This window comes from Pimephales promelas, chromosome 6 (genome assembly GCF_988280905.1).
Source record: "Pimephales promelas chromosome 6, fPimPro1.hap1.1, whole genome shotgun sequence".
NCBI classification, from domain to species: Eukaryota; Metazoa; Chordata; class Actinopteri; order Cypriniformes; family Leuciscidae; genus Pimephales; species Pimephales promelas.
This window is the reverse complement of record NC_142774.1, coordinates 1,376,447-1,402,302: the sequence shown is the minus strand read 5'-3', so window position 1 is coordinate 1,402,302 and position 25,856 is coordinate 1,376,447. Positions and strand designations below refer to the sequence as shown.

The 25,856-nt window shown below is 36.6% G+C and overlaps 3 protein-coding genes across 3 annotated transcripts; 1 reads left to right on the top strand and 2 right to left on the bottom strand.

Annotated features, from left to right (window-relative positions):
* Positions 1-10,923, bottom strand: LOC120487917 (caspase b). Its single transcript, XM_039684349.2, has 8 exons — positions 10,815-10,923; positions 4,163-4,445; positions 3,719-3,864; positions 2,590-2,766; positions 2,241-2,487; positions 2,040-2,123; positions 1,682-1,791; positions 1-1,580 (listed from the first exon to the last, which is right to left on the bottom strand). Exons 2-8 carry the CDS (start codon positions 4,434-4,436, stop codon positions 1,470-1,472), a joined length of 1,149 nt encoding a protein of 382 aa, XP_039540283.2. The 5' UTR covers positions 4,437-4,445; positions 10,815-10,923; the 3' UTR covers positions 1-1,469.
* A 1,546-nt stretch (positions 10,924-12,469) lies between these two features.
* On the bottom strand, positions 12,470-15,038 carry LOC120487967 (caspase b). The gene is made up of 3 exons (XM_039684411.2): positions 14,930-15,038; positions 13,363-13,645; positions 12,470-13,169 (listed from the first exon to the last, which is right to left on the bottom strand). Exons 2-3 carry the CDS (start codon positions 13,634-13,636, stop codon positions 13,009-13,011), a joined length of 435 nt encoding a protein of 144 aa, XP_039540345.2. The 5' UTR covers positions 13,637-13,645; positions 14,930-15,038; the 3' UTR covers positions 12,470-13,008.
* A 3,298-nt stretch (positions 15,039-18,336) lies between these two features.
* On the top strand, positions 18,337-25,613 carry LOC120458993 (protein NLRC3-like). The gene is made up of 7 exons (XM_089132684.1): positions 18,337-18,477; positions 20,697-20,807; positions 21,018-22,895; positions 23,063-23,236; positions 23,542-23,715; positions 24,590-24,636; positions 24,780-25,613. Exons 1-7 carry the CDS (start codon positions 18,347-18,349, stop codon positions 25,307-25,309), a joined length of 3,045 nt encoding a protein of 1,014 aa, XP_088988810.1. The 5' UTR covers positions 18,337-18,346; the 3' UTR covers positions 25,310-25,613.
* Positions 25,614-25,856: the final 243 nt, after the last annotated feature.

Genomic DNA, 25,856 nt, shown 5'->3' with positions numbered 1-25,856 from the left:
AAATGTCTCTTGAGGACGAGCTGTCGTGTCCCGTGTGCACTGATCTCTTCAGAGAGCCTGTGTTACTGAGCTGTGGTCACAGTTTCTGCCGTCAGTGCGTTAATGATCACTGGACCTCGAGCAGATCCAGGACCTGTCCCGTCTGTGTCCAATCTGAGCCTGAGGAACACCTGTGAGAGAGAACAACTCGAGGAAGGAGAGAGAGAGAGAACATGTACGTAATGCTAGAATACTGAAGTGTTTATGACTCATTTTAGCCTTTAGCAGCGCTCAGTTTTCACATTAGTTGTTTACATTGCAAGACATCCTGTAGTATTCAATCAGATGATGACTTTAAAACTTCCGAAGTGTTTCTCATATATCTCTGCATCAGATGTTCAGTCAACAATCCGAAAAATCCAGCTAAAACCAGCCTAGGCTGGTTGGCTGGTCTTAGCTGGTTTAAGCTGGAAGTAGCTGGTTTTAGTTGGTCTCCCAGCCTGACCAGCTAAGACCAGCCTGACCAGCTAAAACCAACTTGACCAGCTAAGACCAGCCTGACCAGCTGAAAAAGTGTTCAAAACCCCTCTAAAACCAGCCTGATAAACCAACTATAACCAGGCTGGGAGACCAGCCAAAACCAGCCAACCAGCCTTGGCTGGTTTTAGCTGGATTTTTCAGCAGGGTAGTCAACCACGTTTCAACTAATTATTAAATGCTTAAGTCTGGCAGGCCAATTCAGTGCTGACGAATAACTGACCTCATGATATCCCGACTGACCAATCAGGATCAAGTATTTCTGTGAAATAATATCAATTTAGATGATATTCTGCAGCTCAACAGGTGTGTTATGTTCTAAAGTCATTTTTGGTTCACTGTGTTATACACTAGTATTTTATAATGAAATTATTAAAACTATAATTCTTAGATATTTGGCTGTTGATATTTTTTGTTTATATATTTTTGTTTTATAAACACAGTTTGTCTGCATTGAGAGGCTTCTGAGCAACAGGACAGTTTTGTTAGTTTTTGTTAGTTTCAGTCTGATATATTAATTATGAGTCGGACTCGTGAAATCTTCTACAAACACACATGCTGGAGGCAAGAGACAAAGGCAGATAACAGATTATAAAAGCTTTATTGATTCATTTATCAAAGTTATATAAAAAGAAGAAGAAGATATCGGCTGGAAGAAGTAGAACAATTTTGGATGGAGACTCCTTAGCAGTTAATTGGTAAATATAGTAGTATGAAAATAGAAAAGTATATTAAAAAAAAATCATTAGAGAAAAATGATTACGCTTGATAACTGCATGCAATGCCTGTATATATTTGGAATGCATTTTTGCGTAAATGCCTCTTTAACTCGATTCAAGGGCAAGACACTCGTTTACTGGTCTAGAGATTCTGTTCTATTTAGCTTTTTTATTAAACTTTCTACATTTCTGTTGCAGATTTCAGGGGTCTTGCCTTAAACTGATTTTCCATCCTCAGAGTCCAGGGAAAAGGTAGAGTTTCTTGCCAACGGACGTCCTGTCAATACATGGCATTAGTTTTTCCAGACCTGTGAATCGTGGATCTTTCTCCATGCGTAAGGCGATCTATAATAAAAAAGATCCAATTTAAATGTGACAAGACTGTATTCAGTTTAGCAGTATTTAATTTTATTTTAGCAATTTAAATGAGATTTTTTAACATTTACCATCCTGAACAACTCCATGATGTCATCAATATGAGCCTGTTTACAGAACACATCCACGATGTAACAGATAAAATAACTTCCTTCGACGGGATGCCTGTATGCACTGATACCTGTGGAGGAAAAACATTGGTAGGTTGACGAACTTCACAAAGCAACCCAAACTTTGAAGAAGGTGAACTGATGAAAGCACATAAAAGTCTGTTCATGTTTGTTTCAAAGTGTAAATCGATATTAAAGTAACATACTTAAAAAAAATTACAACAGTTGCTTTATTTCTGAATCTGAAGAAAATGAACAGTGTGTAATGTGAGGTAAATTAATCTTGCATCAGAAATCTGTGTTTTTTCTTAGCACTCACCAGGGAGGCAGGACTTAAAACAGAAAAAGTCTTTCTCTAAGTGCACAAAGGCGTCTGATTGTATTTCAACACCTCCTGGGTGATCTGAACAGAGAAATGGTTAATTATATGCATGATAATATTACAGTAAATCCAGGAAAAATTCAGAGCACAAGAGAAATATCAGTATGATAAGAGGAGCAGAGTTGCATCATGTCGAACCTCCTCTGCAGGCTTGGGTCAGAATAACCTTTGGTTTGTCGATCAGAGCAGGACAGTTCTTTGAGTTCAGATGAGAGAAGATGTCGTCAACAAAGAAGAAATCCTTGGGGTTTTTCGGATAGTCGACACCTATAATGGCATCTTTATTGTTGATTATGTTCCCATGAGACATCAGAACCACAAACGTGCTGTCCGAGTCTCGATGTTCAGAACGTCTGGCGAAGATCCTGACTTTATCCTTTATTTCCTGTCAATATAAAACATTTTTTTAAAGAAATGCATAATGCATTGTAAAATATGTGTCTCCATTTCTATATCCACACTAGAAGTCCACTAGCTCTATACGCACGTCCCCAGTTAGATCTGTGTATTTCTCAACACTGTATCCCAGAGCCGTCAGCAGCCACTCCATGTTGTCATGGTCTCTCTCGGCTCCTTTCCTGTTACCTGATGAGTCCTTGAATCGTATGTTGGTAATCAGCAGAGCTAAACGTCTCCTCTGAGACTTGTCCTTCGGGATATAAACCTGAGAAAACATCAGTATTAGCAGAGTTAGAACTCTGAGACTAAACCAAATAAGGAGTGATTATAAATGCATTGTGTGAATATAGATTGTTCAACAATATAAAATTCATAATAATATAAAATAAATCATAAAAAGTGATTTATATGTCATTTAAGTTTTGTTTCTAGATATCATGAGAGAACAATATTTTTGTTTTAAAAATACAAATAGCCTTAAAGACATAATTCTTTAGTCTGCCTACAGAGACGCGTTTTTGTTGACGACCTGCTTGGCGGATCATTAGGAAAGATTAGATGAATGTGATCAACTGAAATCGCTGATACAACCTTTAAAGGTAAAAAGAAAATGGCTCTGTAAAATAGTGTAATTTAATTAAATGCATTTATGGTGAGTTTACTATATTTCCATGCCAATCCGTGTTCATTCTGACCACAAACCATGCGCTGTCCCTTTAATTCAGACATTTGGAAAAACTTTAATTTCATCATGTGTGTACTTCTAACATGTTTGGTTGGTAAAATAAGTATGTTGTAAATTCAAATCATTCCGTGTATGGATGTATTCTTGAGTCTATAAGGTATCAATACTATAATAAGATAACTTGATTGATAAGATAACTAGCTATAATAAGATAAGATTGTTTGATGGGTTTGGCTAAAATAACATTTTGATTTCGTCATATACGTCATACTACTAGGTAATTATATTATAATTACTAAACAGAGACTAAAATACAATTCTCATTGACTAAAACTAGACTATGTCTTTCGTCGACTAAAACTAGACGAAAATAATCATGGATAATTCTGACTAAAATGGTCAGACTTAGTCAACTGAAACTTGACTAGACTAAGAAGAGTATGAACGTGACTAAAACTAATAAAAACTAAAATGACAGCTTGACCAGACTAAAACTAAAATTAAAACAGGCCGCCAAAAACAAGATACTTGCATTATTTCTGTTGTTCCTGAGAGTTGCGCTCCTAAACTCTTGGCTGCTTTGAGTAATGCTCTTTGGTCTCGTCCAGTCGGACTGGATGGGATGATCCTCCACAGACACTGAAGCATTTCTTCCGTCCACCGTCTCAGACGGCAGAACTGAAAACACACATCACAATACATCAACATTCTCTACATCTGTCTGCAGTTATGAATGACTGCCTACAGTATTAAGACTTTGAAGATCTTCAACCCATATTTTGAACCTAATTTTCTGTTTGATCTATTGCAATGATCTATAACATTTAAACATTTACACAATATTCACATGATTACTTATAACAAACACACATTTGTATGTGCAAATATGTTAACATAACTGTACAATTTCATATGTATTTTTTCATAATGATGACTTCTATTCAATCTTAAACCACTATAAATTGTTATTCTTTACCTTCCTGAAGTTTTCCCTCAAGTTTGCTTGCGAGATCATTTTTCTCCATGCATCGCAGCACTTGAACTGCAATATTGCCAGCATCAGTAGAGTACTGCGATGCCATGCAATCCACGACATCACGACGATTAGCTTTCTGAAGCTTTGCTGGAAGAATAGGCGTGATGTCTTCTGTCATAGGATTCAACAGGTGCCAGATGAACTGATCGAGGTCTTCATCTAGAAGCTTCTGGAGTTCCTTAATCAACACCACTTTTATTTTAGTGACGGCCATTTTGTGTCACTGGAAGAAAAAGGACAAGTTAAAAGTAGCCTACACTAATTTTGCTCTTGAAGAATTTCCTAAGATGGCTTTCAAAATGTATAGCATTCAATAAAAAGTTAATATTGCTCAGCTAAATACTCCGAAAAACCTGATCGGACGGGAATTCGTACGAATTTTACGAGGTGGCTAATTCGTAACAATTCGTACGACCTCACTTGTACGAATTAGTGCGATTTTGCTAAATCGTACATATTTTACGAATTAGCCAATTCGTATGAAAAATTCGTACGAATGACCTACCCCTGACCCCGCCCCTAAACATAACCGTCACGTGGGTTTAGACAAATCGTACAAATTCGTACGAGTGAGGTCGTATGAATCAGTACGAATTAGCCACTTTTGAATCACTCGTACGAATTCGTACGAATTGGTCGTGAGATAGGGTAGGATCGGATGATCATGGTATGACTGTGAAGTGTTTTGACGAAGTGAACGCCCTTTAGTGTTCAGTAACTGCATTAGGCCTAAATGTGTATTTCTCTCTCTCATGCATGTCACAATAATCATATATACAGTGTTTAACGGATTGTTGGTTTTAATAGAAACTTTTTTAGCCTGATGTGTGTAACTACTGTAGACGACATTTACCTTAACGGTGCAAATACTGCAAAGATGAACAGCAAGTTGCAATCGCAAAATGGACAAAAACAAATAACCAATAGACTTTTGCACAACATAGTAGGCTGTGTTATGTATCCTGATTGACTTTATAGTTAAATCTGTTTTGCACATGCATCGCCACAGAGTTAACTATTTCAGACAGTACCGGACAGCCTCGTTCACTCGTTTTTTGTTTGTTTTTTTGGTGCCTGTGTTTGGCTTAGCCGCTTCTCTGTCTGTATTTATTTGCTTTATGATCAGTCTTTTAAACCAATCATCCTCCTTGATTTGCTGAGTTTGACTAATAAAATGAATGTGTCCTCTTGTCCACAGGATATAATACCACACTGTAAATGATTTCTGTTGTTTTCACAGGATTATACTGTTTTTCTCAACAGTTTCTTACTGTATAATCTATGTACAGTAAGTTACAGTAGATTTAGTTGTTTTCACAGTATTAAATTGTTTTTTCAACAGTTATGTACTGTGCACACAGTTGACAGTATGTTACTGTAGAATTGCAATGCATTCTGGGAAATTATCAGTTACTGTTAATCTAAATACAGCAGTGCAATTGACCGCGAAAAACACCACAAACAGTTCCACGGGTAAAATTGCTAGCCTACTAATGTTATTCTTACATTTAAAATAAAAATGTAGCACTGGTTGACCATTAACAGTCATAATTTATGACATAATTTATGTCAGTGGGGTGTGCATGAGAGCATATTTGACTTTGGAAGAGTTTCTCTGTCGTGTCAGTGGTGCTGCTGTCTTTTCTGCCGACCTGCAACTTCTTCATCTGGTAAGTAATAATTCTTATAATGTGTATGCAAACGGATTCTAGCTAATAATAACTTTAAAGTTATTTAGAATAGCTGACCACGATTTCTATATTCAATTTAATATATTCTAGACATTTTAATATAATATGTATATGATAGGCTACTCTTCAATGTAGCCATTTGGGATGTTACTGTAAATTCAAATACATTAGTACGAAATGACCGCGAAAAATAACCACAACAAGCTGCCATTTTATGAAGAACTCTTCAGTTCCCTTCCCTCTGTAAGAACACGCAGGCCGTGCATCGCGTCGCTGTCGGTCGGCAACGTTTTCGCCATACATCTGGTTAGTAATTCATATTTTTATGCAAACCATATGAGTTAACAGATTACCGTTAGAAAGAAGTGGCCGCGGAATGTTCGATAACGTCTGTATAAGTCAGACGCGGATTTCTTTTATGTTGATAGCCTTACTTGATTAAATGTGATTTTATTAACATATATTTCATATGTAACCTCTTATACGGTCAAAATGGTCTAATCATTTTGTTATTTACCACGTTAAGTCGGTGGAAGCGCCTGCACGTTCATTATTTTATGACTTACAGGGGTTAGGAATTGATAATCGATAAATGTATCCTGAAATCGGACATCCAAGGTTAGGATTCGGATTTATTGTTATAAAATTAAAGTGCCGATTCCTCTTATTGATTTTTTCACGCTTATTTTCGTGTAAATCCTGACCTGGCGTTCTGCCATTATAACGTTACCTCAGTGATAAAGTTGGACCGCGGAAAGCGCCCAAGGTGTATGTGTGACATTTACAGTATTTGTTGTGGTCTTTGTTAATCTTTGGTTATCATTAACGACACATACACGAGGGAGTTGAACACTTTACTAGCGAACTTAGAATCAACAACAACAAAAAAAACCCGGGTCATACCAACTACACAAACTGACTGGGGGTGTTCCGGTAGGAACCATTCACTGCATATACTACAGTATTGTCGGCTATAATATCATTTTTTTTTTTTTTTTTTTTTTTTTTTACTATGTGTAAACTGACATGTACTCATTTGAAGGGAACGATGCCTTGTCAATCTTTTTTTAAGTCATGTAACTTAGTATCACACAAGCAAGATTTAGCCTACGTTTTCACGTGATCGTAAATGAATTGATTTTAAACAACAGTCCAACAAACAAGATTTTAGTATTAAGTGAATTACACTTTAGACATCATTTTGTCTGTTTTTGCTGTTTAGCCAAAACAACAACAAAAACGTACTATATTTTAACTGTCTTGTCTGTTCTCCTTTTCCACAGGTGTGAGCTGTGCATGTTAAGAAGACCCCTATCCATCTTGACGACCGATGAATTGTAAATCTAATCTAATTTAATTATTCTATTTATCTAACTACTACTACTATACCTTGGTCCAGTACTGACCCACTGAGAACATTTTAAACGGATTTTTATCCATCTGTGAATTTTGTCTATCTGCAAGTTGTTTAGAATTGTTGTGTGAAAATAAACGTTACAGTACAGTTTAAGGTTTAATTGCATAAAAGCTTGGATAGAAAACTTCCTATTGCAAAAGTTAGAACAGAAGTCTGCATATAAATAATTATTGATACCGTAATGCAAGTTTTTCATGGCACATGTGCATGATGAGGTTGTTTTGTGTTTATTTTTTATTTTTTTTAAAGGACACTGGATAACTTGTCATTTTGTTATACTCATCTGGATTGGTGGTTTACTCGTCAAAGCTTTTATAGTTTATACGTTTATATGTGTCTCCCAGCCCTGCAAATCTGGTCCCTTAGATAGAAAGCAGCCAAAAACCCTTTAAAATCAGCAACTGACCAGTTAGACAGTCTATCTCAAACCAATAGACAATCTTAGACTAGTTTAAGCTGTTTTACCCCAGCATGGAGTGGGTGGATGAGTTGTTATGAACTATCTTTCTAATAGATTGATCAGATAGCACCCCTTTAATCTTTTCTATTTACCTGTTCATGATAATTTTTGCATGTATTTATGCATAATTGTTCATGATTGTCATGCATGATTTTTATTGTATTATATTACATTTTTATTATTAATGTATTTAATTGTATTAATGTATTTAAATGTATATTATGTAAATGTACTAATGTGTTTGAAAATACACAATAAACCTTGTGCAGTTAAAGCTTCAATTGTTCTTTTTTCTATTTCCCATTAACAGTTAAAATAATATTTCTACGGATTTTCTACAGGTTACACAGTAGCACTATAAAATAAATACAATAACATTTCATACTATACAGTATTATTAAAAATTAACAGTGTAATTCTGTACTTTAATATGGTAAGAAATTACAGTAAAATAATGTTATTTAATTTGCAGTATGCTTAACAGTACTGTAGTTAGTGTTACGGTAATTTTACTGTTAAATGAAATACAGCAAGTACTGGATAATTGTTGCCAGTAAGTTACTGTTAATTTGACAAGAAATTTTTTACAGTGCATCTTTATTATTCTCAAAAGCACTCCCTGTCACTGTGTCCCATCCTATTTTAAAAATGACACTATTCAACCTATATTAAAAAAGCCTAATTTGGACCTTACAGTTTTGAAGAACTGTCTGCCAGTTTCATTGTTGTCCAAAATTCTTGAAAAAGTTGTGGCTAATCAACTTACAGATGTCTTTGAAATTTGGCAAACAACTCCAATTTCTCTATCAGGTTTTAGGAAGAGACACTCTGAGACCGCCTTGGTGAAAGTCTATAATGACCTTCATATGGCCTCGGACGCAGGTCTATGGTCAGTGTTGGTACTTCTAGAGCTTTGATAATGTGGACCACCATATCATGATTAGGAGATTAGGTGAATGTGTGGGCATATCGGGAGTGGCCTGATTGGTTTACCTCATATCTTTCAGATAGAAGTTTTGATGTCTATATTGGTGATTCCCACTCTGTATCATCCCCCCTGTTTTGTGGTGTTCCACAGGGTTCAGTGTTGGGCCCAATATTGTTTATTTTATACTTGTTGCCTCTGGGTCAGATCATTTGTGATTTTAACATTTCTTATCACTTCTACAGATGACATTCAGCTTCAAATGAGTCATCCAAACTTACAAGGCTCTTGGATGCCATAAACAGCTGGAGGGCTGAAAGTTTTTTGCAGCTGAACGTAGATAAGATGGCGGTTTTAATTGTAGTGCCAGACAGCTCTATCCCTCTGATTATGCAGAACCTTTGTCATCTGCAGTACATAATATTAGTAAATTGAGGTCTGTGGTCTCTCACTCAGAAGAACTGGAGATGCTCATTCATGCCTTCATTTCCTCCCGTATTTATTATTGTAACTCCCTTTTCCTGTTCCAACGTCTATGGTTATGTGATGTAATTTTTAATGAAATAGCTATACACTACCGGTCAAAAGTTTTTTTTATTTTATTTTATTATTTTTTTTTAAAAGATTTATTATGTTTTTAAATGAAGTCTCTTCTGCTCACCAAGGCTGCTTTATGTGATGAAGAAAAAAAAAAGACAAACAGTAATATTGTGAAATATTATGACAATTTAAAATGACTGTTTTCTATTTTAATATATTTTAAAATGTAATTTGAAAGCTGAATTTTCAACATCATTACTGTTGCTGATTACACATCAGTTTTCAGTGTCACATGATCCTTCAGAAATCATTCTAATATGCTGATTTTATGCTCAAAAAACATAAATTATTATTTTCAATGTTGAAAACAGTCGTGTACCCCCCCCCCCCAAATTCTATGATGAATAGAAAGTCCAAAAGAACAGCATTTATTTAAAATATAATATTTTCTAACATTATAAATTTCCTTTACTGTAACTTTTGATCAATTTAACTCATCCTTGATGAATAAAAGTATTTTCTAATTTCTTTCCCCCAAAAATAAATTATCACTGACCCCAAACTTTTGAATGGTAGTGACAAAAGCTTTCCATTTCAGATCAATTCTGTTCTTTTGAACTTTCTATTGATCAAAGAATCCTGAAATAAAAATGTAAAAAACTGTTTTCAACATGGATAATAATCATAGGCTAAATGTTTCTTGAGCATCATATTATAATAATTTCTGTAGGATCATGTGACACTGAAGACTGGAGTAATGATGCTGTAAATTCAACTTTGATCACAGGAATAAAATCGTCATAATATTTCACAATATTACTGTTTTTTTTTTTGTTTTTTGTTTTTTTGGTTGTTTTTTTTGCCTATACTGTATAAGGCGAGAGAAAATGAAGCGCGAGGGCGTGGGGGAATGATCATTCGGGCGCGCGCGGGCTTATGTTGCCTGCAGAGCAGAGGAGATGTCATGCGCGAGCGCAGGGTTTGAATGAACTCGCGAGTTCCCGTTTCCTCGCGTGTAGATTATCCTCTCTCGGAAGTTATTAACCGCGCGCGCCAGCATCAGTTGTGCCCTTGGGTCTTTTAGGCATTGATTTTCCGCCATACCACTATAGCCTGCTGTCTACTTAAGTTCTAATAAACTGACTTTGTTCGTCAGAACATTCTCTCTCAGAAAAAAAGGTACAAAAGCTGACACTGGGACGGTCCCCTTTGAAAATGTTCTTCTAATAAAGGTACAAAGGTGTACATGTTGTAAGGGCACCGCCCCAATGTGGAGTTTTGTACCTTTTTGTCTGATAGTACAGAACCCATAAGGCCAAATGGCGGAGAGATTATTTGGCAATTATTTTGTATATTCTCTCGCAAAAACTGTTGCGTTAATTCGGTCGGAAAACTTTTGTGTTCTTTGACACAAGAGAAAGCAAAGTTTCTTGGGGGAACGCAAAAAGAAAAACATCCCTCATATTTTTTCTTCACCATATTGGCTTCGTAGAAAAAATCTTTAAACTAGCTAGTATTGAAACAATTGTTTAAAGTGAATTATATGATGCTCTACTCACGTCTCTGGTGATCAAGGGTTCGTGTAGACTCAGTCTTTGTGCTTTAGTTTGGAGGTTTCACTTTCTCTTTTATCCTGTCCGTCCCACATCCGAGCGCGCAGACCAACAAGCAATGATGTCTATTCAATGAATAATATTTTAAAACCCAACGCAGCACAAAAATACAGAAACAAAAAACAAAAACAGCAAAAAACAAAAACAAAAAAACAGCTCAAGGGGCATTCTATGGAAATGTCCATTTGTCTGTCCCTAAATATTACACTTTAAAAAAAACACTTTAGAATTACAATTTATTTACATTTTAAAATAAAACGATGTGTTATTTGAACAATTGAGCCATCAAGTGGCAATATTTCATTTTATACCCACAGTCATGAGGGGAAATGCTTTATTTCCAGTTCAATAACAGTTTGTTACACTATTTAAAATACAATAATGTATATAACTATCTAATATATAAATGACATAAAAAATTTAATTTAATAAATTTATAACGAAAGTAGTGGTCCCCTGGAGTTGTGTCACTGGTGTTACCATTAAAATCTCTTATTTTGAAATAAAAATCACACTGATGACATCACTTGACTTCCTTCGGGAATATCAAAAAAAAAAAAAAAAAAGCCCCAAATCCTCTGTCTCTTTTCAGTTATCAGAAATATTCTCATTTATCTCATGATTTCATATGAAGCTTTTAGTTGAAGTCACTGGTATAACCTACTTTATTGGTAATTGTAAAAAAACGAGAATACAAATGGATTAAACTAGCCTACTTAATTTAGTTATGATTGACAACATGTGGTTTGATACCTTGCAGCGGCCATTTTGTAAAATGAATTTTTCATGAAAATTGTCACTGGTGTCACCTTTCTTATGTAACACCACACCAGTGACTCCCATTTATAGATAAACTTTATTCAAAGCTAGATTAGATGCCAAATGTAACAATTTAGTCTCATCTAATTAATAATGTTTGGTCTAATGCATGTCATTGGTGATTCATTGTGTCACTGGTGTTACTATCTTTTTTCTTCTGTCAAATTAAATACAATGCCACATGTGACATGATAATAATTTTACATACATTTAATTTTGCAATACTATGGGGCGACAAACGTAAAGCTACGCACGCTGAAAATAACAGCAACATTTTGTCACATTTAGCTTCAAACAATGTTTAAAAAACTGCACATTTTTGACGGTCACTTTTTAGCACATTTACAACAATATTTGTCAACTTAAATATATTTTAAATAGTTAAATCTAAATGAAGAGTTCAGATGCAAAAGCCTCTAAGTGCCATTTAAAATTTTCTTCTAAAATTATCATTTTTATCAAGCTTGTATATATAAGTTCAGTAATTTCACTTAAATGGCAGTGAAGATTACCTATTAATTGTCATTTAAGTGAAATTACTGAACTTAAATATACAAGCTTGATAAAAATGGTCATTCTAGAACAAAATTTCAAATGGCACTTATAGAGGCTTTTGCATCTGAACTCTTCAGATATTAAATGTTAAATCTAAATGCTAAATCTAATGTTAAATCTAAATCTAAATGTACAGTGTTTCTCTACAATTTACAGTCTCTAAAATAATTTTCAATCCTCGTCGCCAATAGGCGGCTGACTCGGGAAGAAGAACGACAGACACTCACTTTGCATGTTCACTTACTTTACTGAGTATACTTCAGCAACCACGGACAACTCGCGTATAAACATTGGGCGTGGCTTAGCGTTCCCGTCGCTAAGCACATCTACAGTTTTATGATAAAAACTTTGACAAACGTCTTGAAATACATAATCTGAACAATGTTTCGAGGTGTGGTAACTGTACTATAAGCGGAATAATTTACGACATCCCGTTGAATAATTAGAAAAATAATGCTCACATCGCGTCGTGACCCCATTACCACCTCGGGTGTGTGTTATTTTTCTAATAATTCAACGGGATGTTGTCAATTATTCCTTACATAAAAGGAATTAAAAGAGACATGATACAGTTATAAAATGAATTAGAGTAGCCTAAAATTAATTAAAATAATAAAAAGATGATACATAACAAACTTCTCATCTGTCAAAACACCGGTGTAGCCTATCTTATTTTGACTCTGAGATTTCCCATGTAGATCTGTATTCTTCTGTGGATTTTCAGTTGGCGCTCATAGATAGATATAGATAGATAGATCCTTGAGCATTAGTTGAAGGTTACCGGGCCTGTAAAATTACAACCATGAACAACAGGGGCCTTTACGGTTCCTCCATTGGATGATATGCTCATATTAACTCCAGCAGCCTGAGCCGGTGCCGGTGTCCCACTGGATGAAGCTCTCGCTCCAGAAGGAACATCCTCTGGAACTGATAGACAGACACGGAGATAATATCAGAATGCATAAGAGCTTAGATCAAACACTACAAATGCATAAAATAAACACACATTTGTATAAGCAAAATGTTTAACATAACTGTATAATTTACTGTACAGTTCTTCATTTTTTCATAATGATGACTTCTATTCAATCTTAAACCTGTATAAATTGTTATTCTTTACCTTCCTGAAGTTTTCCCTCAAGTTTGCTTGCGAGATCATTTTTCTCCATGCATCGCAGCACTTGCACTGCAATATTGCCAGCATCAGTAGAGTACTGCGATGCCATGCAATCCACGACATCACGACGATTAGCTTTCTGAAGCTTTGCTGGAAGAATAGGCGTGATGTCTTCTGTCATAGGATTCAACAGGTGCCAGATGAACTGATCGAGGTCTTCATCTCGAAGCTTCTGGAGTTCCTTAATCAACACCACTTTTATTTTAGTGACGGCCATTTTGTGTCACTGGAAGAAAAAGGACAAGTTAAAAGTAGGCCTACACTAATTTTGCTCTTAAAGAAGTTTGTGATAGCTTTCAAAATGTGAGTCTGTCCACTCCAGTCATTGAGCTTGAAACACTGTCTTTGTGTGCACATGCATGCTTCAGAGCAGCGCCATGCCAGGTATGAAAGTGACGCTGTGAGGGATAGACTTAGCATGTTTCCAATGGCATCCGCTGTAAAAAGCTGAATAAACTCCTAGATTAGGATACTTACAATTTACCACAGCTTACATTGTCGGGAGTTTTTTGTCAACTGACATTTCTTGGAAAGATATTTTTCCAGTGTTTCATGAGCAGAACAATCCGAAAACACATTAAATAACAATACAGCCCATTGAAGAGATGCATGACTATCCCTCACAGCCTCGCTTTCATTCTCATTAAAAATCAAAGATGGCGCTGCCGTGAATAAGGCGTATACTCGACTATTTTTTTTTAATTATACATATTTTCACATTTGCCCCTTTCGCTTTATTTATTTTTTTTAAATGACATAATTTGTGTGTTAAAATGACTTACACATGATCATTTGCGCGCGCGAGGGCTTGTATTGCGCCCTCGGTTCTTTAGGCATTGATTTGCCGCCCCGCGCTCACGCAGAAACAATGTGGCACAACAAGTGAAACACTCAGATTAGCCTATTAATGAGGACGATGTTTCAAAGAAGAATGCGGGTGACATAAATATTATTTACAGATAAATTATTTTATCAGGATTATAAGACTAATTGTTGCAGACTTGCACTTGTACTGTTGCAGACTTACACAGGCTAAACTAGGACCTTGTTCGTCAGAACAGCTACGAAAAAAAGGTACAAAAGCTGACACTGGGACGGTATTAACCCATTTTTAAATGAACTCTTTAAAAATGTTCTTACAAACGTGTACACGGTGAAAGGGCACCACCCCAATGCTTTTGTAGCCTACCTTTTTCTGAGAGTAAACACGGAAACCCTAGGGCCAAGTAGTGGTGGAAAATTATTTGGCAAATTCTCTCGCAAAAAAACAAAAAAACAACAAACAAAAAAAAACTGTTGCTCTCAAAACGTTTGTGTTCTTTGCGAGAGACAGCAAAGTTCCTTTTTTTTTTTACGGAAGAACGCAAAACATTTGCGAGGAACGCAATTACCACGTTCCATCTCATATTTTTTCTTCACCATCCTTTTCGTGGCAAAAAATAAACAAATAAAAAATATTTAAACTAGTTTTGAAATAATTGTTTAAAGTGAGTTATGATGCTCTACTCACGTCTCAGGTGATCAAGGGTTCGTGTAGACTCTGTCTTTGTGCTTTAGTTTGGAGGTTTCACTTTCTCTTTTATCCTGTCCGTCCCACATCAGAGCGCGCGGGCCGCAACCACTAAAAGCACTCGAGTTCTAGTGTAAAACGATTTGAGATGATCCTCACGTTTTATTGAAGAACAGAATGAAATGTATCACACTTAAAAAAAAACAAAAAAAAAACATAATCTCCTTTTATGTGTTTTAGAGGTTATTCCTGGTTCATGCTGCAAACCCTGTGCACATATACCAAACTAAAGTTGAGATTAAAAATTATATTTTATATTATAGTTTTCGATTAAACCTATTTTATGAAAGCATGAATGACAGAACTTGGACTCTCGTTTTTAATCAAATAGCATAATCTCAGGTTTTTAATCTAATAAAGCGAGGGAGGCTGAGAAAGTTAGTTATGTTGAAACTGATAAAGTTGCTTTTTAATACTTATGCTCCTATGCAAACAATGAATGTACAAAAAAATATCTTGTTATTTGTGTAGCCTATTCGTCTATATAATCCCAGCTTATCCGAATGGATATTTAAATGATGTAATGCTGTTTACTTCCATTAGAAATGCGAGAAAAATGTGTCTTTCTTCATTCAAATGTGGCTATATGACTTTTCCAAAAGAAATACGTTATTAGCCTATAGTAGAAATTTGTTTTTGTTATTAGGAAAATCCAGTTTTGCTCACTTTAAAACGGCCTTTAAAATGTAAAAATAAACAGGAACGAACCCTCTTTAGAAAAGTTAAAAAGCCTTTATTGCTATGGCTTGGTCATCAACACTAAAAACACTCCGAGCCTCGTCCACATCCGACATAAAAACAACGTCCACAAACAAACCAAAAAAAAAAAAAATCTCCTAACCTAGTTTTTTAAATCACACTTGTATACCTGTGAAAACAATATACATACACATTTCTAAACTACTTTTATCTCTTTTAAATAACTTAAATAAAAGCATCAACTTGCAGTAATAAGGATCAAGAACACATCCGGGGATTTGAACTGGACTTAGGTGTGAGCTTTGAATTGGAACAGTAGTGACTGATGACTTTTAACAAGTTTACAAGAACAGACAAGAACGCATATTGAGAAACGGCCCTTACGCACACCCACACCCCATTCCTTGCCAACCTTGTGGCACGCCCGTTGCTCCAGCCTGTAGACAATTATCCCTTCTTGGGAAAAGAGACGGAAGAGAAGAGATGCCATTCCGAGGCTTTAAACCGGTCAACTGTGTGGATATTTAACCGGTCGCATATGCTGGTAAGTTCAGAACGGATACTTCATATTACCTACAGTGATATCACAATTTTCTGCCATTCATGTTCTTCTTTACACAAATCATTATGTTTCGACATTAGAATCTAACCCAAATGGCAGAAACGTTGACGACGTATAACTTCTGATATCCTGCGATTTTATATTTATAAAGCCTATAATAATAATAGTTTGTTTTATATAATATTATATAATCATTAAAAATATATATTTTGCCTATTCAGATATTTTTAAATCAGGTAACAACAAAAATAAACATTTTTTGTTTTTTTTTACACAAATGCATTGTGATTGATGAAATTAGAAGCATCATTAGTAATATTATTATTTGTATGTTCACATATGTAATTAACCTAATTTCATAAGATTTGGTAACAACATTTTTCTGAAAGAGAGCACAAATGGACCTATTGAATGTGGAACTAGATATCACCTGGCCGCCATTATTTGAGTGGGCTGAAGAATAGGTGGGGTTGCAAACAAAGAGCTTTCGAAACCTCTAAACAGTGCAACAACACCTGTGGGAACAGCATCAAAAACAATGGCAAATTCTCTAGGCGTGACAGGTAAATTAAATTTTCCAGGAATTCACCAAATGTATACACCCATCTTCATTAAAAAGAGTACATACTAATGTAATATTGTTATCATGCCAGTTTTGAAAAAATAAGGACTTGTATTTCTAGGGAATATTTCAATAGTTCCAGATGAAATATGAGTGTGGTGAAAATTGTGTTTATAAATAAGAGACCAAGCCAGAAGTATTTGTTTATGGAATGAAGAGAGCTTTCCAGGTCGTTTATCAATGTTATAATTGCATAGCTAAAGAAGCTTGGTCGCTGGGAGAAAATATGATTCGCGATAAAGTTCCAAATTTAGGAGGGGCATTTTAAGAAGTGTTTCATCCAATTAAAATTTTAAAAGTTTTAAAATCAAGAAAATTTAGACCTCCATTTTCATATGTGTTCATTAGTTTTTAATATTGTGGGTACAATTTCTTCAAACAAAATTGAATATAAGATTATCAATCATTTTACACTTTGTATTGTCCAACTGTAGAGCTAATGCTGCATATGTTAATAGATAACCCTTCAGCTTTAGTAAGCAAGACCCTGCCTTTTAATGAAATATTTCTTTAGAGCCACTGAATGAGTTTTTACAGGTTTTATCAATAGCAGGAATAAAATTATCAGAACATCGTGTAGCTTGATTCTTAGCTATTACAACTCCTAAATATGTGATCTTTTCTCTGACAGGAATACACAGTAGATGAAATATCACACTCTGCAATAGATAATAACTCACACTTAGATATATTACTGTATAAACCAGAAGCTTTAGAGAATGCATCAATTACCCCTAGAGATACTGCTACTTGATCACTATTTTTTAAGAAGAGAGTGGTGGCTGATGATCACCTCCCTTCAGGAATTGAGTTACCTACAAGATTGCTTTGCTTGATGGTCTATTGAGGGTTGAGCTGCCAATAAGAACAGATAGGGAGAGATTGGACAAACTTGATGTATACCCAACTACATTGTGTTGTCTTGAGTTTAACTTGCATTGCACTGAACTTTAGCTGTAATTGTAAACCAATGATCTATACTGCACTGCTGTCTCTCAGGAGCTTTTTACAACACGGGGCGGCAGTGGCTCAGTGGTTCATGTGGGTTGTCTACGAACCGAAAGGTTGGTGGTTCAATCCTCGGTTCCACCTGGCCAAGTGTCGAGGTGTCCATGAGCAAGACACCTAACCCCAGCTGCTCCCGACGAGCTGGCTGGCGCCTTGCATGGCTGACACTGCCGTCGGTGTGTGAATGAGCGTATGAATGGGTGAATGTGAGGCAATATGTAAAGCGCTTTGGTGGCCATTAGGTCTATGAAGGCGCTATATAAATGCAGTCCATTTACCATTTACCATAACACACAATTACACAAACTTGAATTCCAACAATAAAGACTGGTTTACGGAACTACTGATAAATGTCTGTTTACTTTTATTTTTAACTAAATATTTTTTAAAACTGTGTTTATAGGTATTAAATTAATCTCTCAACCCTATTTTTGAGAAATTAGACAAGGAAGACGCGGCCCCAAAAATGAGTTTCTGTGAGGATAAGAAGGACTCTACATCAAAAATGAGTTCTCCATCTTCGGTATCAGGATGTTATCAAACCATGAAGAATCTGCATTTTGACTTCAGTGATGCAACAGTGACCTCTGACCCCAGGTAAGACACTAGCCATTTTTGCCTCTTACACACTTGCAGTGCATTCCAGACACCTGCAGTTGGTGAGTGAGACACAAAATCACTTTAAAATTTTGTCATGGAACCGCTTCTTTATCCCTCTGGGGTCTAAGGTGTTTTTGGGGTCCTTGAGACGTTCTGACATGCCCTGACATTTGTTTCAGTTGCTTACAAACACATTAATGGCACAGGTGAAATGACACTATAATTAGCACAAACAGGGCTATTATAATATGTGAGCAACATGTTTGTATTTTTGAGAGAGCTGATGTAAAGGAGTAATTAGCTGGAAATTATCAGAAAAAGAAATTCAAACAAAAATGATCATGAGTCTAACAGTGTTGTCTCTGCGTTGTGTTGTTAACTCAAGACGGACACCAAATCAAGCTTTCTGATGGCTTTTTATTCTGTTGAATAATATAGAACAGCGTTGATCAGTTTCAGCAATCACCCTCGTGGTGTTCGCAGCCATTCACTCTCGCGGCTGGCGCGAATCTAATTACTCATTTACATAAACTATACAAACAGTTATAATACACACATTTGAAACTCGTGAACTGTACCTGTTGAATAATATAAACAGCGGTGATCAATTTCTGCAATCCCTTGTGGTGTTCTATAATGGAGGTGTACATTAAACTTAATATTACAATACATACAACAGTGCACAAGCACAAATCAAATAGCATACATCTAAACACATATATAACTCTGTATGAACCCATAAAATGGTTATACATTTATCACTATATGTTTTACTCATGGAGCACTCACTCACCGCAGCCATTCACTCTCACGGCTGGCGCGAATCTAATTGACCCTACCGGAACCAGTTCATCCAACTACCAGATCTGGGAGGAGAGTGCGATTTAAAGGGGCCATGCATTAAAGTGATTATAGCAAGTGGAAACACATATTTGACTCGTTGCATGAGCATTGACATGTTTGGAGCGGATATCTTAAAGAGCCCCTATCATAGCATTTGAAATGTTCCTATTTTTGTTTTAGTTGTTCCCAAAAACAGTTTAACATGCATGCAAGGATAAAAAACACTTTATTTTTCTTATAATATGCATTTATTTTTAACTGATTTGCTCACCGACTCCCAAATGATTCGTACAACGACTCATTTTCCAAACCACTCCTTTGCGTGACGCGAATCGGCGGTGATTGGTCAGATGACAGACCCAGTCAGTTATTGTTTGTGAGCATAACGCATAAACATATTGATAAAGCACTGCAGTACTACAAGACGCTCTATTCTTTATGACAACTCCAATAACAGCGACAAACATTTCACATATTTAAAAAAAATTTACATTGAAGACCTAGAAGCTGCGCTGAGCGTAACTTACACACACACACACACACACACACACACAGATACACGCGCACACACATACTGAGCGCTGCGCACTCAGCTGCTCATAAACATGGCTGCTATAAACTTGACCTGCCACAAGATGGCTCTGTTTTCGACAGTCTTGATGCTTCATATCTTTTCCAGAAACATTCAGGGAAAAGCCTCAGTGCTTAATTTTTCCATCCCTACATCACTAACTAAAAATGGTTATTTGTTATTAATAAATTATTATCGGTAATGTCTTGCACCGATCAGACATTCTGAATTGTGAATTTAAAAATACATTGTGGGAAAAAATATTTTATACACACACCGATATAGTTGAGATTCATAGCATATGAATCTCAACAATGGTGACATTTTCAATAAAACATCAACATCTAAATCTCTGTTACTTCTCAAAAATGGCATAGATAAGCTACTGGCTTCCCCCACACATAAACACAATGTATCACTTGAATATAACAAAGCAGGTCATTATCAAACATTAAAAACAGCTTACATTATTACACTTTAAAGTCCTTGCCTTGAGTCCAAAATTATCGTCCGAAATTTTTGCATGTTAAAAAATAAATACAACCTCTTGTTATGTCAATCACATTTACGCTGCTTCCAAAACCTTCGTCCGTCACAAAAAAAAATCGGATCGGGTATTTTGAGAGGTGTTTTGACAATTAAGAAGAGCTACCGAATGACAAATACGGAAAAAAAAACGCATATGAAAATTTCAAACTCAATGTTCAAGGACCTTTGCATTGAAAATGAACCCAATAACTGCTGTACTTCACATATGCATCCATTTAATATATTTTTGCTTGTCTGTTGTTGGTATCAACAGGAGCCAGAAAAATAGATCAGTGTCTTCACAACCCAGCAGTGTGTCTATAAGTGAATGGTCCATGGTGACAACCCCTGAATTCAGTAATGGAACAAAGACCCCAGATCCTCTGTTAGTATAAATATTTACCCTACCCCAAAACTTATTAGAAGTATATACCTTATTCAATTGATATTAAGATTATTGTTACAAAGCTTTTTTGAGCATTCTTTTGTTGCATTATCCCTACTGCACTGTCAAATCCCTGTTTAGAAATATATTTCTGATGATCACCAAGTAATTGTAATGACTGCAATTGTGTTGTTACCGCTCTTTATATAGCAGGTGGAAGATGCATGATCTGATCAGATCTGTGAAATCCTCCACATCCCACTATCAGACTCATATCGGGCAGAAGAAAACTGAAGCAGTCCTCCAGACACACACACTGGAGACTGGAGACCTGCAGAGAGTCAAAAACCAGCACAAAACCAGCATGAAGAACAAGTATATGAATTTGCTTGAGGGAAACAAATTCCAAGAGAACCAAACCCTCCTGAACAGGATCTACACACAGCTCTACATCATAGAGGGAGAGAGAGAAGGAGTGAAAGAAGAACATGAGTTTTTACAGATGGAGAAAACAGCCCAAACACAACACTCACAAGACACTCCAATCTTCTGCAATGACATCTTTAAAGCCTCTCCTGAACCAGGACGCCAGGAGAAATATCAAATCAAGACTGTTCTTACTAAAGGCATCGCTGGAATCGGGAAAACCGTCTCTGTGCAGAAGTTCATTCTGGACTGGGCCGAGGGAAAAGACCACCAGGATGTAGATTTCATGTTTGTGCTTTCATTTCGAGAGCTGAACTTGATCCGAGATCATCAGTACAGTCTTCACACACTTCTGCTGGACTTTCATTCTGAACTTCAAGATCTGGACTCAAAGATGTATGAGGAGTGTAGAGTTGTGTTCATCTTTGATGGTCTGGATGAAAGCAGAATCACACTGATGTTTTCAGACACTCAGAAAGTTTCTGATGTGACTGAGACTTCATCAGTGGGTGTGTTGATGTCAAACCTCATTAAAGGAGATCTGCTTCCCTCGGCTCTCATCTGGATCACCTCCAGACCAGCAGCAGCCAATCAGATCCCCTCCAAATACATCCACCGTCTGACAGAGATTCAGGGATTCAATGAGCCTCAGAAGGAGGAATATTTCAGGAAGAGAATCAGTGACGAGCATCAAGCCAGCAGAATCATCTCACACATCAGAAGAGCAAGAAGCCTCCACATCATGTGCCACATACCCGTCTTCTGCTGGATCTCCTCCACTGTGCTTCAGAAGCTCCTGGAAGAAGATCTGAGTGCAGAAATCCCTCAAACTCTGACTGAAATGTACATCCACTTCCTGCTGATTCAGATCAACATGAGGAATCAGAAGTATGAAGAGAGAGATCCAGAGAAACTCCTGCAGTCCAACAGAGAAGTGATTGTGAAACTTGCTGAAGTGGCTTTCCATCAGCTGATGAAGGGCAATGTGATGTTCTATGAGGAGGACCTGATTGAGAGTGGCATAGACGTCACTGACGCCTCAGTGCATTCTGGGATTTGCACTGAGGAGGAATCTGTGATTCATCAGAGGAAAGTCTATAGCTTCATTCATCTGAGCGTTCAGGAGTTTCTCGCTGCTTTCCATGTGTTTTACTGCTATGGAAGCACTGTGGAGACCCTCAAGGTTTTTGATTCAATGCATAATTTGCTTAGAGGAGCAGTAGATAAAGCCCTTGAGAGTGAGAATGGCCATCTGGATCTGTTCCTGCGGTTCCTGCTGGGCGTCTCACTGGAGTCCAATCAGAGACTCTTACAGGACCTACTGACACACACAGAGAACAGCTCAGAGAGCATCAGGAGAACCACACAGTACATTAAAGAGAAGATCAACGATGGACATGGACTCTCCACTGAAAGATCCATCAATCTGTTCCTCTGTCTGCTGGAAGTGAAAGATCAGACTCTGTCCAGAGAGATTCAGGAGTTTGTGAAATCAGACAAACACTCAGAGAAGAAACTCTCTCCTGCTCACTGCTCAACAATTGCCTACATGCTTCAGATGTCAGAGGAGGTGCTGGATGAGCTGGACCTCAACAAATACAACACATCAGATGAGGGCAGAAGAAGACTGATACCAGCTGTGATCAACTGCAGGAAAGCTCTGTGAGTGTTCAATCCATAAGTTTTAAGTTCCTGCTGTTGTTTCAAGTCATTTATATCTGAGTATAATTTACTCAGTTTTAAATTTCATTTTCATTTGAATGAATGTTCTCTTTGTGATTTTGAAATGAGGGTTCATAATTTATTTCTTGCATTTTTCTCCCTTTCAGTCTTGCTGGCTGTAATCTCACGGGTCAGTTGTGTGAAATTGTGTCATCAGCTCTACAATCCTCAAACTGTGTCCTCAGAGAGCTAGATCTGAGTAACAATGACCTGCAGGATTCAGGCGTGAAGCTGATCTCTGATGCACTGAAGAGTCCTAACTCTAAGCTGGAGATACTGATGTGTGTAATATTTGATAATAGACATTTTGGATGACCCGTCATTTTTATTTAAGCTAGGGATGTTTAGTGTTAAATGTGATTTGAGCACAACAATGGAGAAATTATCACACTGATCGAGGGTGGTCTAGACTTCCTTGGTGGCAACTTCACCAGTTTGCAAAGAATTGCATCAGACCCTCTCCATATTTATACTTGGATATCTCTTTCTTTAAAAAGGTCCATTTAGAAGCATGTTAACATGTGAAAACGCAAATTTGCAATGCCTAATCTCTAATTTAATTGACTGTGTGTGTGTGTGTCTGTAGGTTGTCCGGCTGTATGGTGACAGAGGAAGGCTGTGGTTATGTGTCTTCAGCTCTGAGTTCAAACCCCTCACACCTGAGAGAGCTGGATCTGAGCTACAATCACCCTGGAGAATCAGGAGTCAAGCTGCTCTCCGACAAACTGAAGGATCCAAACTATAAACTGGAGATACTCAAGTATGTATCAAGGGAGTTTGATGCAAGATTACTAATGATACCAGCATTGATGATGTAGCCTACTTTGCAAAAACAGAAATAAAAAAAATCAAGAATTAATTTATCGAGAACATGAAACTTGAATCCAATCTTATTTATGACTTTGGCTTGAAAACAGCACAAAAACCCATTGTTGCACTTGTGTGCACAGTTCTTAAGGAAATTGTCAAATTTTTTATTTATTTTTTTGCATGAAAAAACGAGTCTCAGTATTCGCAAAAGGGTTATGTAAAATTGATATATTGACAAATGTATATATTGATCAAAAATATTTATTTATAAGGGCCTTTATGGGAGCACCGTAGCTGTCAACTATGATTGGACGGTGAATTTATTTTTCTAGTTTTCAGTCCTTTTCCTGGTTGTTTTTTTTTTTTTTTTTTTTGAGTCGATATTGGGCTGGAAATCTTTCTGGGACCTGGCAACCCTGCCTTCAGATCGCTTGAAACTAGACATATTTCTGCACACTTAAAAGATCATTGTCACATGCATAAAGTATATGTTAGGGAATAAATCAAAACCTTGACAGAATCAAATGTGCTCTTGTGAGAGTTAAATCTATTTAAACACTATAGTTGTTTAGTCGCTTGGTTTTGACTTTATTTTCACTATCTTCTGGAGGCTGTTGGTTTGTTGAGCGGATCTGTTTTTGGAGCTCTGTAGCTAATAGATTTTACTATATTGTTTCTTTCATTTTTTGGCTTCCTATATCTTTTTCCCTAAATGAGTGACTTGTTTAGATAAATAATTATTCATTAATTTTAAATTGCTGACTGCTATATCTTTATGCACACTTTTAATGAAACAGTTTTGGTTTATATTTGTCTCTCTGTAGTGTGGACCATGGAGACCCCTTTAGAATCACACCAGGACTGAGAAAATGTAGGTCTCTCTCTCTCACTCACTCACACACACACACACACACACACACACTCGTGTATTTATCTAAATAGTCACATTGCAAACACTTCAATCTTTTTTACACTCTTCCTTCGTGTTGTCCTAATCTCTCTTCTTGTGTTCAGATGCCTGTGATCTCACACTGGATCCAAACACAGCACATGTTAAACTCTCTCTGTCTGAGAAGAAGAAGAAAGCAACACATGCTAAAAAGGAGCAGTCGTATCCTGATCATCCAGACAGATTTGGTGGCTTTGAGCAGGTTCTGTGTGGAGAGAGGCTGACTGGACGCTGTTACTGGGAGGTTGAATGGACTGGATTTAAGGTAGATATAGCAGTGACGTATAAAGGAATCAGCCGGAAAGGAGGGAATGACTGTTGGTTTGGATGCAGTGACAAATCCTGGAGTCTGTACTGTTCAACTAATGGATTTACTTCCTGGCACAATAATGTGAACAATTCCATACCGGTCCCATCACCCTTTCCTAACAGAGTAGGAGTGTATCTGGACGTGCCGGCCGGCACTCTGTCCTTCTACAGCGTCTCTGACACACACACACTCACACACTTACACACATTCAACACCACATTCACTGAACCCCTCTATGCTGGATTTGGTGTGTTTGATTCCTCACTGTCACTGTGTCAGATTTAACCACCGGCTGTCAGACACACAAACTTGTTGCCTGTAAAGGAGCTTTTAGGGCATCTACTTGCTAGTGTATATCTAATGCAATAATGTTTCAATTTAATGCATCATTGCAAGAAGCATTTAAAATATGCATGCACACAATTATTTCCAATATGGTGTAGTGTGTGTGAGAGTGAGTGTGTATGTGTGTACATCCAAGGACTTTGTGTTTGCAAAGATAGATTCACAAATTGCTGACTACTAGGATGTCAACATTAAATGAATGCTATATCTAGTTAGAGTAAAGCTTTAGTATATTCATGAGTTTTTTCTTATAGAAGCTACTGTATATGTCGGTTCGGCAGCACTAATTTAAACATTCAAGAATTGAGTTGTTTAGTCGTTTTTCGCTCATTCTGTTTAACACTATTCTTAAAAAAAATCTATTCTCTTTTGTGTAGATGTATAGCAGAAATAAAGTCAAACTGGTAATAGTATGTGCAATAATGTGTAATGGCTCGAAGTCAGTTCTCTTTCCTTTAATGATTCTGCTTGTTATCATCAGGTGTCT

Coding starts and splice junctions, on each gene's coding strand:
- LOC120487917 (XM_039684349.2), bottom strand. CDS start 4,436: ATGGCCGTCACTAAAATAAAAGTGGTGTTGATTAAGGAACTCCAGAAG. Junction 2,767..3,718: donor TCAGGAACAACAGAAATAAT/GCAAGTATCTTG, acceptor ATGTTTTCTCAG/GTTTATATCCCGAAGGACAA. Junction 1,792..2,039: donor TTTTAAGTCCTGCCTCCCTG/GTGAGTGCTAAG, acceptor TTTCCTCCACAG/GTATCAGTGCATACAGGCAT.
- LOC120487967 (XM_039684411.2), bottom strand. CDS start 13,636: ATGGCCGTCACTAAAATAAAAGTGGTGTTGATTAAGGAACTCCAGAAG. Junction 13,170..13,362: donor TGAGGGAAAACTTCAGGAAG/GTAAAGAATAAC, acceptor TCTGTCTATCAG/TTCCAGAGGATGTTCCTTCT.
- LOC120458993 (XM_089132684.1), top strand. CDS start 18,347: ATGAGTTTCTGTGAGGATAAGAAGGACTCTACATCAAAAATGAGTTCT. Junction 22,896..23,062: donor ATCAACTGCAGGAAAGCTCT/GTGAGTGTTCAA, acceptor TCTCCCTTTCAG/TCTTGCTGGCTGTAATCTCA. Junction 23,237..23,541: donor TCTAAGCTGGAGATACTGAT/GTGTGTAATATT, acceptor GTGTGTCTGTAG/GTTGTCCGGCTGTATGGTGA.